This window comes from Narcine bancroftii, chromosome 9, assembly GCF_036971445.1.
Source record: "Narcine bancroftii isolate sNarBan1 chromosome 9, sNarBan1.hap1, whole genome shotgun sequence".
Lineage (NCBI taxonomy): Eukaryota > Metazoa > Chordata > Chondrichthyes > Torpediniformes > Narcinidae > Narcine > Narcine bancroftii.
In genome coordinates, this window is record NC_091477.1 from 22,841,769 (window position 1) to 22,857,513 (window position 15,745).

The following is a 15,745-nucleotide window of genomic DNA, read 5'->3' on the forward strand; positions in this document are numbered from 1 at the left end:
CCATCAAGATATGACAGCTGGTATAGACTTTAAGTCGATTAAAGCCTGTAGTACAGTCTTTTCTTGTGTTTTGTGTTACTTGCTGCACCACAGTGCTTCACAGGTTAAACACTGACCTTTTGAAGCCACTTCCCTAATTTCCCTAATTATTTCATCAATGATAGATGCCATCTATCTTTGCTATGGATGGTATGAAAAGGGTCAGAAGGGATAGGAAGTGACAAGCCTAAACACAGTACAATAACAAACAAGGATCTTTATTTACACCTGGGGAGGGGGGGTAACACTGACACACAGAAACTACATGCAATTCAGGCATTTCCAATGCTTGTTAATCAATGATATCACAATTCCTGATTGTGAAATGAGGCTTAAACAAACAGTACCCACCAACCACAAGCACAGTATCCCTCTTTAACTACAGAAACCAGAATAAGGCACCACAGTTTTTCTAGATATGCACCTCAATAACTCCCCACTCTGTGCTGGCACACACCTTACAATAGACTCTCCACTATCGCCCACGGCTCACAAGCTGGAGTGCAGCTAGGGTTTGTTCCCAGGGGAAATAGAGAAAGCTGCTCCATGTGTGGGCTTTATACCACTCCTGGCTGGAGGGGCCTGCTCAGATAAGTCCAAATGAGGTGTTTAAGGTGTGCCCTCACCTGTGGGTGGGCTAATCTAGATTGACATGGGGAAATGATTTTTGACCTGTCTGGTCAGATGACCCTCCAGGAGCACAGATGGATTATCCTTTGTTCTGATCAGTTTCCTGCCAACCTATTGGATAATCCTCTGGATAACAATTCTATTTTTCTTTTATGTTACACCCATTCCCAAGCAGAAAATAGGTTTGGGAGTAAGATGGCTTTTGGCCATTCCAAAAGAGGACATGTTCATAAGTTTTTTATATATATATATATATATATATATTGCAAAATCAACAAATGCAAACACAATGAATGTGTGTGTGTGTGTGTGATATATATATATATATATATATATATATATATGCATAAATATATATAAATATATATATATATATATATATATATATCACACAGACACACATAGTAGCCTATGACCATGTCCTCATTTGGAATGGCTATTAATGAGGAGGGCAGACACATGGTAGGTGCTGAGGCTTTTGAGTCTGTTTTGATTGCCCTTCTGTGGCCAGAGCTTTTTGGCTGCTCCAGCATCCTACTAATAGAAACATTAAAGGAGTCTATCAAAATGCTTAGTAATAAGATTGGAAAACCAATCATAACATGTGCTTCCTATACAATGAAACACTGAGATTGCTTGTTGGGAACACATGTTCTGCTCATTACAAATACAGAAGGAGGCTGACAGTAGGGGCTCTGAACTTCGCTAATGACCTAGTGTCACATTCTCCAGTAAATGGCCCCTGTGGGACACCTTCAAAGTTCGAATTTGATTGTGTTATGGACCTATGAGAGAAATAAATACATCTATTCAGCAAAGGCAGAAAGATCCATGAAGTTCTCACAGCGTCCCTCTTAAACACCCTGTTTGGAATTTTCCATTTTGTTCTTATGATGGACAGTCCAGATGAGTTCCTGGTTTCAGGGGGACATGGCCAATGCCATCTATCAATCGATGAGTGAAAATGGGTCTGCTGCAGATTCCAGGGGTCCATTAGTTTATTATCACTGATTAGTGGAATGTTCTTTCAGTGTCTTCATACAGGGAAGTCAAAAGATTGAACTTTGTTTGAAAAATGAATCAAAATTGATTTGCTTGCAAAAGATAAATATTTGGTATGTGGAAAAAAATAGTAAATTCTGAAAACCATTTATGTAAATAACTGTTTAACAGTCTGCTATTACCTTGCAGTTGGATGTAAAGAATTGTTTCACGGTGTGCTATTACCTTGCAGTTGGACGTAAAGAATTGTTTAACAGTCTGCTATTACCTTGCAGTTGGATGTAAAGAATTGTTTCACGGTCTGCTATTACCTTGCAGTTGGATGTAAAGAATTGTTTCACGGTCTGCTATTACCTTGTAGTTGGATGTAAAGGATTGTTTAATGGTCTGCTATTACCTTGCAGTTGGATGTAAAGAATTGTTTAACGGTGTGCTATTACCTTGCAGTTGGATGTAAAGAATTGTTTAATGGTCTGCTATTACCTTGCAGTTGGATGTAAAGAACTGTTTAACGGTCTGCTATTACCTTGCAGTTGGATGTAAAGAATTGTTTCACGGTCTGCTATTACCTTGCAGTTGGATGTAAAGAACTGTTTAACGGTCTGCTATTACCTTGCAGTTGGATGTAAAGAATTGTTTCACGGTCTGCTATTACCTTGCAGTTGGATGTAAAGAACTGTTTAACGGTCTGCTATTACCTTGCAGTTGGATGTAAAGAATTGTTTCATGGTCTGCTATTACCTTGTAGTTGATGTAAAGAATTGTTTAATGGTCTGCTATTACCTTGCAGTTGGATGTAAAGAATTGTTTATCAGTCTGCTATTACCTTGCAGTTGGATGTAAAGAATTGTTTAACGGTGTGCTATTACCTTGCAGTTGGACAGCTGGAGCGATCTTCAGGCTGAAACTGGTGCTTTTGGCTTCTATTCAAGTCAATTTTTCATCATGGTTTTCATTTTGCTGGGATTCTTTCTATTTATCAATCTCTTCATTGGTGTTATGATTATAAATATACGGGTATGTACGTACAGTCCTTGTTTTCACTGTTCTTCAATATAAGTCTGTTTGATAGAACTATTAAAGTAAGTTATATATTTATTCCTAGGAAACGACCAGAGAATTTAATAAAGGGATCCAAGCTGAAAGAGAAACAACACTGATGGAAAAGAAACAAGCCATATTGCACAGGCAGCAAACTCATATCACACAGATAATGGAGAAACAAGTATTCAGTTCATTTTGATTCACTCAGACATGAGATCTATTGACCTTGGAGGGATAGCAGTTTAGATTTTTCAGAATAATGCCTGAAATCCAAGCATTATAATAAAATAGGTTTACAAACTATGTTTGTACCTTTGTAATTTGAATGTTAAAGATTTTCAAGGTATTAAGGAAGGCTTAATATCTTGAATTTATTTGTCTTGAAATTAGAGCCAGGCCTTTCAAGGTTCAAGTTAAAAATAACATGCCAAGAATGAAATGTTGGAAAGCTCTGTAAAAGATTCTTGGTCAAATTTTAATTTTCAAAATGAGATTAATAAATTCCAAGCCAAAGCAGATTTGAGTCATCGTTCAATCATAATCCCACTGAACAGGCTCAGGGGTTTACCGGTGTTTCCTAATCTGGACCCACAAGGGAAAGATTTGCACTCACTTTGAAAGTTTATTTCATTCTCCTGATAGTTGCTAATCTTTTGTTCTAACTAGTGCATTTTTCCATTGAGAATCAGGTTGAAATGTAAATGGCTTTATCAATGTAATAAAATTAAAAAAAATATGGCCAGAGACCCAACTACCATACTTCTGCCCTATGAATTACAGAAATGACCACAGGAGGATAGAGCAGCTATTATTTATGCAAAAGTGGATAACACAAGGAATGAATATTAGGCATCTAATAGGAATTCCTCTCAATCTATGGAACAGTAAGGTATAAGAACAGGGCTCTTCAGCCCACAATATATGCCACAAATACAATGTTCAAATTAAATCAATACTGTTGCTTGCAAGCAATATCTATCCCTCTGTGGGATATTAATCCAAGGGGTGGGGGTCACCTGCAAGTAAAAATAAAACTTTGAATATATTTCCAAGTTCACCAATGGACCTGACGCCATTATACAATCTTGAGGCCAAAAAAAGGCATTATTGACCCCAAACATTAGAAGTTTTATACTGAGACCCCAAGCTATAGATTACTCAGGGGAAACATCCTCCCCAATTAAGAAATATCAGTCAAGTCTCTCTGATACCCAGTTCGATGTATCCTTGAATTAAGAGCAATGATTCTTTCTCTGAAATTATGACCCTCAAAGAAAAAGATAAAAAATACTTAAATATACAGCAGTAAAAGGGATTTGTGTTTCTGTCCTCTTTTCCAGAAAACCAGTCAATTTGAAAGCTTCAATGAAATAATTGAGAAGTTCAAACAGACCCTTCGCCATGATGATTTTGTTATGTTGGATGATCTTTGTTCGAGTCTGTCATTCATCGACATTTACCTCTCAAGCCTTGATGAGCAGGACAATACATTATACAAGTGAGTAAAAAGAGACTTCATTCAAGAAGATGCCAGCTGATGTGCTTAGAGACAGTTGGGAGTTTGATGATGGGATATTAGCAGGCAGGATCTAATTTCATCAGTGGATGGAACCAGATAATGCAAGAACCAGTTGTAGAAAAGGCAGTCACCAGTGGGTCATGAAGTCACATTCTTCTAACTCAGATCCTCTTTCTCCCATCATTACAGAATCTGCTCTGATTTTACAAGCTTTGTGTGTTACAGGTTTCCTTCACTTCAATGATCACAACCTCTTCTTTGAGCCAATAACTTCAATCTAGCCAGTTAATGCAGAAGGATTAGGAGAGACAACATCACTTAATTTAAAAAAAACCATAATACTGATAGAATTTAGTAGAAGGCAAAAGGTGTGAGTCAATATTTCAGGTGGAGACCCTGCAACCAGGTTCACAGATTTTGCTTGACCCATTGATCTCTTCCAGTGTTTCTTTTTGTTCAGATTCATTGTCTGCCTGCCCTTTAGTCTTTTCACTTTACTTAATGTTTGCAGATGCCACGTTACCTTCACATGGGATGTCATTGAGAACTATGACCATACATTAGAAGCCCAATATAAATGATAGAAGGAAAGCACAACCTCACAATAATGGCCTCAATAGTCATCCTAGAATCCATGGAAAAGGATGGAAACAAGCGGCCCCTCAATCTCAAGGGGCTGGCCAAGAAGAAAATGCACCAGTGCAGACACTTGCAATTTGTATAGAGATTAGCATTGACGTGGAGATGTATCAGATGTGAGTGGCATGCAGTCAGGGCAGGTGCCAGCGTAAAAAAAAAAGAGACTTCGGAAACAGAAGTACAAATTAAGGTGAAGCGAACCAATGAGACAGATGGTTGTAAACAGATAGTTAGGTTTACATAAAAGGAGATGAACTGGGGAGAGAAACATGAACATCTGCAGATGCCATGATTGCAGTAAAAACAGAGAAATACTGGAGGAACCATTCCCTTGCTAACATGTCTGTCCATGATCTCATGTACTGCCAGACTGAGACCACCCACAAATTGGAGGAACAACACTTCATCATCAGTCTGGGCATCCTCTAATCGGATGGCATTAACATCAACTTCTCTGGTTTCCATTAGAACCACCCCACCCCATCTTCTTTCTTTCAGCTCTCTCTCTCTTCCTGTTTCCCACTGTCTTCTTTCATGGAGCCAAAATCAGTTCTCACCATTCCTCTTATCATATCCAATTAACACCTTTTGTCTGTTGCTCTGTGCTCCTCCCCCTCCCATTCTTCCCCCTTTCTCTCCCAGTCTTTCATTCAGATGCCTGCCTGCATTTTGCTTATACCTTGAAGAACAGCTCAGGCCTGAAATGTCAGTAATATATCTTTACCTTCTATGGATGCTGTGAGGCCAGTTAAGTTTCTCCAGCATTTCTGTGTTTGAACTATGGAGAGAGAGCCGGAATATGTTCTTGATATGGAGGATCCGCTATGACTGTACTGAATGGTGGAGCAAGCTGAAAGGGTTGAGGTCCAGATCGCTCCTTAGCAATCAGAGCCTTGCCCTTCTGATTCAGATTTTTGTTGGAGGCTCTCACTGAATATTAATTGCAAATACATGAATCAGTTACATGGGGGAGAAGGTGAGGGGCAAATGGCCATTGCACAAGGAATGGTGTCAGCCTGCATGCTATATTTTGGGTATTATTAGGTCTGCTTTGTTCATGAATGAGTGAGACAAACACCAGACTGAGTCGAAATCAGGGTTCTTTGTTCTTTATTACCGGATTGTAACACTTGCGACTAACAATGTTAGTCGGAGAATGCATTCTGCCGTTATCAGCAAAATGGTGATTTTTTATACCCTTGGATACATGCTTAGAACATCATCATATCATTACTTGTCCAATGACTAAAACTGTTGCTATCCTTTCCCTGCTAGCTTCCTGCCTCTCAATCCATCAATGTCTCTCTTATCTTGTAAGTACAAGGATGCATTCACATCTTGTTACAGCCCTGTACAGGGTAACTCCTTACACATTCCCATCTCATGATGTTTTACCTTACAGTATGTACACAACAAAATGGAGCTGTACAATAGGGAGTTCCATTATGCTCTAAGTGTGCTTCAGTACAACTATTTTTTGGCAACAAGTCAATGATGTGGTAGCAACTGAACTACCAGGCCACGGTTTTATTTTAAGATCTATAATATACCCTCTACACCCTTCTCTCTTTAGATTACAACAACTTTATTTTGAGATATCATATGTTCTGGGCAACATGTTGGATGCCGATCATCTCCAAAATAAAAAGAAAGACGCAGAAGCTTTTCCAGAGGAAAATAAGTGACAAAAATCATTTAATATTGCTATGTTTAATCTGAATTAAGAAAGAAAATTGATAAAACTACCAGAATATCAAGTTGTTGAGATTATTTTTTTTATCTGTGGGCAATGATCTTGCCTTCTTTATTTACTCTCTTTCTAGCCTCTACAAATAAAGCTCTTCCACTTGCCTCCACTGCCAGCAAAAGGCAGCTGGGAATCCCCTGACATAGAATTAAAAATGTAGTGGCTCATGCAAGCTCCCCCATTTGCAATTCCCTAAAGGACATGCACCCTCCTAACTTAGACATGTATCTCTGTTCATCTCAATCATATGGAATAATTAATCCGTAACATGAATAAAAGATACATTAAGTAAAAAGTTGTTGAGAAAGGGCATTAGGGGAAATAGAACTAATATTGTTAATACTGTTCAAATAATCATCAGTCCTCATTTAATTGAATGCCAGCTCTGGTGGGATGTATATTCCATTTCTATTTCTAAACTCAATACATGTTGATCTAAAGTAAATCACAAAATTCTGTAGACACCGTGGTTGTAGTTAAAGATACAAAATGCTGGAGTAACTCAGCAGGTCAAACAATGTCCTTTATGTAGCAAAGGTAAAAATACATAACCAACATTTCAAGCTTGAGCTCTTTATCAAGGTATGAGAGAATGTTGGCAGGTATCCAAACAAAAAGATTGCGGGGGGGGGGGGTGGTGGGAATGGCAGGAGATGATAGGTGGAGAAAGGAAAGAGGGGATAGCAGCAATCAGGAGGAGAAGGGATGGCTAGGTGGGTAGAGGTGGAAGGGAGAGGACTGCTCCCTCTGCTATTCCCTCGTGCACTCATCCCTCCCCACCCGTCAGCCCCCTGACACCTTCCACTTGCAACCACACCGCTTCCCTCACCAGAATCCAGAGCCCCAAGTGAAGCAATACTTCACATATATCCACAGGACTGATTTACTGCATCTGATGCTCCCTTTGTGGTCTTTACATCGGAGAGACCAATCGCAGATTGGAAGATCACTTCGCTCAGCTCCTCTACTCTGTCCGCCATAACAGAGACTTCCCAGTAGCCAACCATTTTAATTCTGAGTCATGCTCCTACACTTACATGCCTGTCTATGGCCTTATGAAATAACCCACCCTGACCACCTGCAGATTGGAGGAACCAGACCTTATTTTCCATCTGGCCACTCTCCAGACAGATGGCATTAACATTGGCTTCTCTGCTTTCTGCTGAACTTGCTCACCTTTTATTTCCTCTCCCTTCCCCCTCTACCCTCCTAGCCACCCCTCCTCCCCCGATCACTGCTGTCCCTTCCCTCCCTTCTTCACCTATCATCTTCTGCCTTTGTCAACCCTTCCATCTTTTTGTTTTGACGCCTGCCGACATTCTCTCATACCTTGATAAAGGCTTCAAGCCCGAAATGTCAGTTATGTATTTTTACATTTGCTACATAAAGGAGATTGTTTGACCTGACTTTCTCAAACATTTTGTGCTTTTAAGATACCTGCCGTGTAAATTACTTCCATAGCTCTTTTAAGACTTTTGAATGGCTTGTTGGAACTTTGCAGCAAACTTTTTATCTCACCTTGACCAGCCATTCTCAACCTTTTTTGTTTGTCTTTGACTCCCTTTGGATTCTGCTCAAAGCTTATGGGCCTCCTTCCCTGTGAAGCAGTCAAGTTTAGTTGGCTTCTTCCATACTTTTCAACTACTGACTGCATAAAAAACATTTTATGATTTCAGTCTGTGCCCCCCCCCTTAAATGTTCCATGGCCCTGGGGTGGTGGTGGGGGAGTGGGGGGGGGGGGGTGGTGGCATATGGTCCTCATTGAGAATGGTTGCTCTAGAGACTGATGTAACTAATGGAACCTATCCCATATAGTAAGCTTATATTAAATGCTATAAATGCACAATTCTCAGCATGGTCAGGCTTTTATACACTGCAGTGACTTTCTGAATTTACTTATACTGTGATCAAATAGGAATGAATATCGTAATTTCTAACAATATTCAAAATTTGGATCAAATTAATTGATTACTTAATGGTCAACCTCTCTGGCCAGTGAGGTCAAAAGTCTACTCATTTGCAATTAGTACAAAAGGTGAATTTGGCCAAGAAACTGCAAAGGAGATATATGCAATGTGAGAATGACTTGAGGGTGATGCAGCTAAATGGTTCACATTAGTCTTCAGGGTGGTATAACTTGGGACACAACTATATAGTCAAGCTTAAGGCAGTTTTAACAAAGTGTTTCTTACGGTCAGGCCTCTGAAGTTAAAGGTTCTTCAATCTTTCACAAAGACTGCGCCTTTATGAGCAAACCTGTTCACCCAGTGTCATGCTAACTTAACACTAAAGGAATTCAATAACTTTCCAAGGACTGCACATAAAAATCTGGTGTTTGTAACCAAATCATATAGTTATGGGGGTTGGGCAAGAAGTTATAGATGCTTAGACACAAGGCAAAGCATGAATGCCAACAGATTACAGGTTGTTGCAGGTCAAGCAGGCCGCATGAGCCCAACTGTCTGCTCTATATCCATCTGTACTCTGCACGTTCAAATTGGTCTTGGGTTCAAACCTACACAAAACCCATTACAGCCAGAAAATATTTTTTTCCAAGGACCATATTAATAAATGCTTAAACAATTAAGTTCTTTTTCTACTTAGATGCTCAATGAAGCAATATATCAGAAGTGGTGGCCAAAAAAAAGTAATTGCATGAAAGCTAGAGGGCAAACTTAATTTATTTACCAAAACAAAAGGGAAATTAGTGAAAGAAAAACTCTTTATTTCATAGGCAGTCCCTGAGGATCAATTCTGAGGAATGGAGGATGGAATATTAAAAGTTACATTAGTGGTACCAGATAACAGTTCTCGCAAACCAACCTCCCCTCCATTGACTTAATCTTCATTCCCCACTGGCCCGGGAAAGCAGCTGGCATAATAAAAATCATATTTTATGCTGGTCACACTCTCCCCCTTCCATTTGCACAGAAGATAAATGAACTTGAAAACACACCTCCAGATTCAAGGGTGGTTTATTTCCCGCTGCTATTAGATTCTTGGGCTGAGCTCCTATTATTACAAAATAATGCATTGCACTATTGAACTGTTCTGTTTAACACTATGACCCACACTTTTATTCTTACACAATCTGTTGCATTATAAAGGGGTTGACTTGCAGAGCAAACTTTTTCACCCTATCCAGTGCACATGAGATGTATGCAAGTATTCATTTGAGGTGGGGTAGTTTTTGCATACCAGCTACCATGAGGAAGCCAGGCTCTGCTGCACACACTTTGGTTAAACATGTACATTGACATGTAATCTCACACATACGTATTGACCACAGATTCACCAGAGGGAAGATCTGTTATTCACATTCTCTGATACCATTGACCTCATTCCACGACTCCCAATCTCATTCCCTCCCTCTTTCAATCCTTGACTCTGCCTCTGTCAGTCCACTGTCTCTCTTGTTCCCTCCCTTCACTCACTACCACCTCTGACTCCAGCTGCAGGCAGACAGGGGATGGCATTTACTGCCATTGCAAGGCTTCCCGAAAGTGTAATCTTTTGTAGCGCATGAGCTGCTCTTAGGCAACTATTAAAATTTCCTTGTAATCAAGAGCCTCTCATGTGATTTGTTGCACTCGCTCATGTTTCCTTCCCTCATGACCTGTCGAATTGTCCAGCAATCAATTTCACTTGGTTACAAATGAAACTCCTTCAGATAACCAGAGGGAAGATCTGGTAATTTATTCCATGTATTTGCAAATTGTATCCTTCTGTAAGAACCATGCCTTGTACCAGGGGTGTCAAACTCAACTACACAGAGGGCCAAAATTAAAAACTTGGACTAAGTTGTGGGCCAAAATTTTCAACAACATCTGCATGTTTTCTCTTCTTTCAACATATGTAATGTTAAACTTTTTCTTATTAAAATAAATGTTTAATAATAGTTTTGGTTAAACTCTTTCCAGAAGAAGCATTAACAAATGAGAAACAAAATATTCAATAAATAATATTTCTCTATAGCCTTTAAGCTCCTTTTAAATGTATTTTTTTTCACAAGCCAACAAGTCAAAAAAATAACAACTTGCTTCAATGAAAATCCAATCTTTCAACTATGAACAGTCCAAAGTTAACCAAAGAAAATATTAATCCAAGCTTACCTTACTACACTGTGATTTACTCTGATGCACCTGGGTCTAAAGCAGATACTTGGCATCTCTTCTTAGATGCAAGTTCATCAAACTCTGGGGTCAGAGTTTGCCTTCCACCTGTCTTGAAAGGTCCTGTTTTCTGTCTTTCATTTGGCCATTTTTCGTAAGGGGTTTATTACATGTGAGTTGGGCGACAGGTCGCAGATACTAATGAAAGTAAAGAGAGGAGGTTGGGGCAATTAGCGGGCTGACGGGCCGGCGCCAACCGCATTTACAAAGCATTCTGGGATTTGTAGTATTAGCTGTGCATGCGCTATACTGGCGCGGCAGCCAGCGGGCCAGCTCTAATACATATTTGATATGATCTTGCGGGCCAAATATAATTATATCACAGGCAAAATTTGGCCCGCGGGCCTGAGTTTGACATGTGTGCCTTGTACCATTGCTGTAACTTTTAATACTTTAACTCGGGGTCACCCAAAGACACCAGTATGTAAGGAATTCTCTTTAAACAAGTAATTCCTCATGATTCTAGCTCAATTGTTTTGTCCAGAATCGGGTTTATGATTTGGACATTAAATATAGAAAAGTAAACAATGTGGCATTAAACTCATGTATTGGTTTCTTGCAGACCTAAGATTTCTAGATGATCTGCAGTAATGCAGCCACAGCAGGCTAAGTCAAATGAACACTATCTTTAAAATAAATATCTTTGTACTAATCTTGTACATGTCTATTCTATATTTCCCTAAGCTCCTTGTTTCTGTGAGAACAACATTGAAGTAAGCCTCCTCCCTTCGATTTCAAAGACCCCATTCTTCCAAAAACATGGTTGTTGACTAACCAGAGCTTTGTAATGATTCAGCAAAACTTTCCTTCTTTTGCCCTTGATACCACTACTGACCATGTTCTCAATTCTACATTTGTTAGCCACGCTTTTGATGGGTTGCAGGGAAAATAATTAGGCCTGATAAGAATTTTCTGACAGCTGAAAGGTTTCATTCTTGCACACTCTGTTAACCTCATCCATTAAGTCCATATTGCCTCTTTCCTTCTGCCAAAATGTATCACTTCACAAATCTCTATGTTGTTCCTCCTGCCACTCCTCTGTCCATTGTATGCCTGGTTACAATGGTCAATTGGCTTCATCCTCACTGCCACACTTCAATGTTTAGTATCATTGGAAAAAAAATTAAATCTCCTCTATTTATATCCATGTCATAATAAATAGAATAGTGGATCTTGCATTGAGCCATGGGTAAAAGTTCTGTGTTCTACTTCTGTCTGAAAAATGTAGTGCCTTTTGCCGAAAAGCTAAATCTTTATCCAAGCCACTGAACCTCCTATTCATGAGCCTCAATTTCGTAATTATTTTTTAGCATCATAGAGTTACACAGCAGTAAAACAAGCCCTTTGACTCAATTCACCTACCTAAGTTAGTTGCCTACCTGAGCTTGTTACTTTTGCCAGAATTTGTTGCACATCCCTCTAAATCTTTCCCATCTACAAGTCCATATGTCTTTTAAACTTTGTTACATTTTATTTCTCTTTTGATCTATTTTTTTTTATCTTCTTGGTACCTTATGTATTAAATATAATTAAATTGTTATTAGTGTATTTGAGTATCTGGGAAAGTACAGATAAGACTTTAAATATATTTTGACATTGGACACACACATGCACAGGCATGCACGTTTATGCACACACACATACACAAGTATGCATCTATACACTTATGTGTGCATGTATACACACACATGCATAATTTACACACATGTCATGCACACACATGCATCATGCAAACATATGCATACATGCATCATGTATACACACACACACACACACACACACACACACACACACACACACACACACACACACACACACACACACACACACACACTTCATTCATTCCTGCACATCCTTCTCTTTCTGCTGTGTGTGGGTCTTTCCCCAAAGGGTATACAGGGTTCATGAGCACTGAGGTAATCATTGTAAATTCCATGCAGAATGTGTGGTGTCACAGTTCAGAAGAATGTTTTAGGAAACGTCACCAGAATGTTTTTCAAACAGAGCCACAAGAGAAAAATTGGGAGGCACCTCAATGTAACAATGCAGAGGCAGTAGAAGTGAGATCAATGTTAATATTCAAGGAAAAGTTGGATAGGTATATGGACGGGACAGGTATGGAAGGTTATGGACTGAATGAAGGTCAGTGGGACAAGGTGGGGGAAGATGTTCGGTACGGACTAGTAAGCCCAAACTGGCCTGTTTCGGTGCTCTAAATGGTTATATGGTTATAACGTGCATTTAAGAGGAGAGAATCATGGAAGGTTGTGCATCCTTTTTCATTCTCTACCTGTGGTCTTTGGAAACCTTGTTGCTAGTTTGGATGGCGCACTGGCACAGCCGGTAGAGCCACTGCCTCATATTTTTGATGTCTGGTGTCCTGCCTGTCTGTGATTCCATGTGTTTCAATAAGGTGCTCCACTTCCCTCTCTCATCCAAAGACATGCAGCCTCGTAAGCTATTCCCCACAGTAAATTGCCACATCTGGAGTGGTAGAATCTGGATGGAGTTGATGGAATGTCTACAGAATGGAAAAAATAAATGACTAATGATCTGAGCAGATTCGATATGCCAGAGTCTGTTTCCACACTGCGTTGCCTGATATTCCAGAAAGATCTCAGTAGGTTTTTAGAAATTAAGGTAATGAATGAATAAAGAACCAGGAATCTGGTGCAAAGTTAAAAATCAACAATGCTCATGGTTCAAAGGGATGGGTATGTCCAGAGGTATGGGGAGCAGAGGTGCATATTGTATAAGGAAAAAGTAATCAGACTTTTTGGTTACTTGGTCCATAATCTCTTGAAGCTGAAATACTGAGAAATGATCTCATTGCAAATCAAGAAGTTTGAAATGGTGTTCAATTAAGTAGATGCAGGGTTGATGTATGCACTAACTAAAGCAAATCTCCAAAAAGGAATTCCATTTAAAAAGAACTGCCACTAGTTAATGTGATAACAAATATTCCACCATCGGAAAATCTAAGTGCCAGAGACCAGGACCAGGGTTCGAATTCAGTGTTGTCTGTCAGGAGGTTGTACATTCTTCCTGTGTCTGCGTGGTTTTCTTCCGGGTGGTCCTGTTTTCTTCCACCCTTCAAAACATACAGGGGTTGTACCTTAATTGGGGTATTTGGGTGGCACAGGTTCGTGGGTCGGAAGGACCTGTTACTGTGCTGTATGTCTAAATTTTTTAAAAATAGGCACATGTGCTGGAGTTTTGAAAATTGGGAGGTCACTTGATTGAAACATAAGATATTAAGGGTCTTGACAGGATGGATGTGGAGAGAATATTACTCTTGGAAGAACTTCAAATTAGGGCCACTGTTTAAAATAAGGAGTTGCCATTTAAAACTGTGATATTGTAGCAATTATTTTCTCTGACAATTGTGGATCTTTGAAAATCTCTTCCTCAAAATGAAGTGTTGTAGAATCAGTGCAAGCAAAGTCTGAATATTTTTAAAGTGAGGCAGATAAATATTTGATATGTAAGGGTGTGAAAGTTTAACCTGGGTAATCAGGAATTCAGACCTGATGTTACTGTATAATAAAATCAGACAAGATCTTATTAGATTCATGTTTGAGGGATAGAGTGCCATGAGTTATATGCTCTAAAATCCTTAAGCTCCTTCTTGAATAACATAATATTTACCACATTTTAATCCTGCAGAAACTTAGGGTAATTTGGAAGATTATGGAAAATTCCGCTGCTATCTCCATTCCCTTTTCCCCTGAGCAACAAACGATGCAAATCATCTGAATCTGGGCACTCTCCAACAGGATGACGTTAACCTCAACTTCTCCAGTTTCTGTTTTCCCCCCTCCCTGCCCCCATCCCATTTCTTACTTGTCTCCTTTCTCTCTCTTTCTCTTCCCTCTGTCTCCCTTCACAGACCCAAAAACTATACACCCCCTTCCCTGATCAATTCTCACTTTCCTCTCCTGTCCTTGAATCATATCCAATCGACACCTTGTTTCTGTTGGTCTGTTCACCTCCCCCTCTTATTTTTCCCTTTTCACCAGCTTTTTAATATAGGCTCCTTGCCTGCCTTTTCTTCACATCTTGAGAAAGGGCTCAGGCCTGAAATATAGTTAATAAATCTATGGACGCTGTGAGACTTGGATCAAGTGATTAACCTCTCTCAGAATAATTGGCCTTTCCAGTACATACTGGCCCTCAATTTTCACCCCATCCATTTCTACCAATATTTTAGGAGACTCTTCTTTAAACAAACACTGATATAAAGTATCGCAATGAAGGTAAGGAGTAGTTCACGGCCATATTCGTCTTTTGCCAACATACGTCTCCCAATGTTCTGCTGGTCTTGGGGTTCCATGAGATGGAGCAGTCCAGGAGGGGCATCTAGGACATGGTCAGTGGAAACAAAGACTGTATATTGTCTGTTCTGATGGCCACCAGCTTGTACCTGGCTTTGGATGCTGATGGAACTCAAATTAGTTTATTTTTAAATAGTAATTATATTTAAATATCAATTACCGGTAAATTATACGCTATGAAGTGAGTACTCAGTAAGGAAAAATGAGCATCAACATTATTTACACAGCCTTATGTAATAATTGCCAGAATTTTTTTCAACCATGTAATTGTACCTTCTCAAGTATAAATGAGATTTAAATAAACAAGACATTTTAAATAGTGAATAAAAAGAAGCTGCAGGGACTCAGGAGGTCAGACAGCATCCATGGATGAAATGGTCAGTCAACATTGTGGATCGTGATGCTTCATTGCGAGTGAAGTGGGAAGGGGAGATGGGGAGGGATGAGGGAGATGCAAGAGGTGACAGTACTGGACAGAAGGTGGGAGAGGTGGAGGGACAGGTAGAGTAGAGACAATGGTGGGGCTAAAAACAATGCTGGAGAAAATCAGCAGGCCCAAGCAGTCTCCTTTAATATAGCAAAGGTAAAAATACATGGAAGATGATCCCATGGCACTCTC

The 15,745-nt window shown here is 39.6% G+C and overlaps 1 protein-coding gene across 10 annotated transcripts in view; it reads left to right on the forward strand.

The window, feature by feature from the left end:
- Positions 1 to 15,745, forward strand: part of LOC138743300 (pterin-4-alpha-carbinolamine dehydratase 2-like) — a 95,592-nt gene that overhangs the window by 64,389 nt on the left and 15,458 nt on the right. For 5 of the 10 annotated variants that reach the window (XM_069898417.1, XM_069898426.1, XM_069898412.1 and 2 more), the window contains 4 exons: positions 2,548 to 2,688; positions 2,777 to 2,896; positions 4,056 to 4,213; positions 6,447 to 6,624. In XM_069898417.1, the coding sequence (XP_069754518.1) occupies positions 2,548 to 2,688; positions 2,777 to 2,896; positions 4,056 to 4,213; positions 6,447 to 6,558 (531 nt within the window). In that variant the 3' untranslated portion in view covers positions 6,559 to 6,624. Of the gene's footprint in view, positions 1 to 2,547; positions 2,689 to 2,776; positions 2,897 to 4,055; positions 4,214 to 6,446; positions 6,625 to 15,745 lie in introns of those variants that run through there. The other 5 variants (XR_011344796.1, XM_069898413.1, XM_069898414.1 and 2 more) reach the window with 3 other exon arrangements.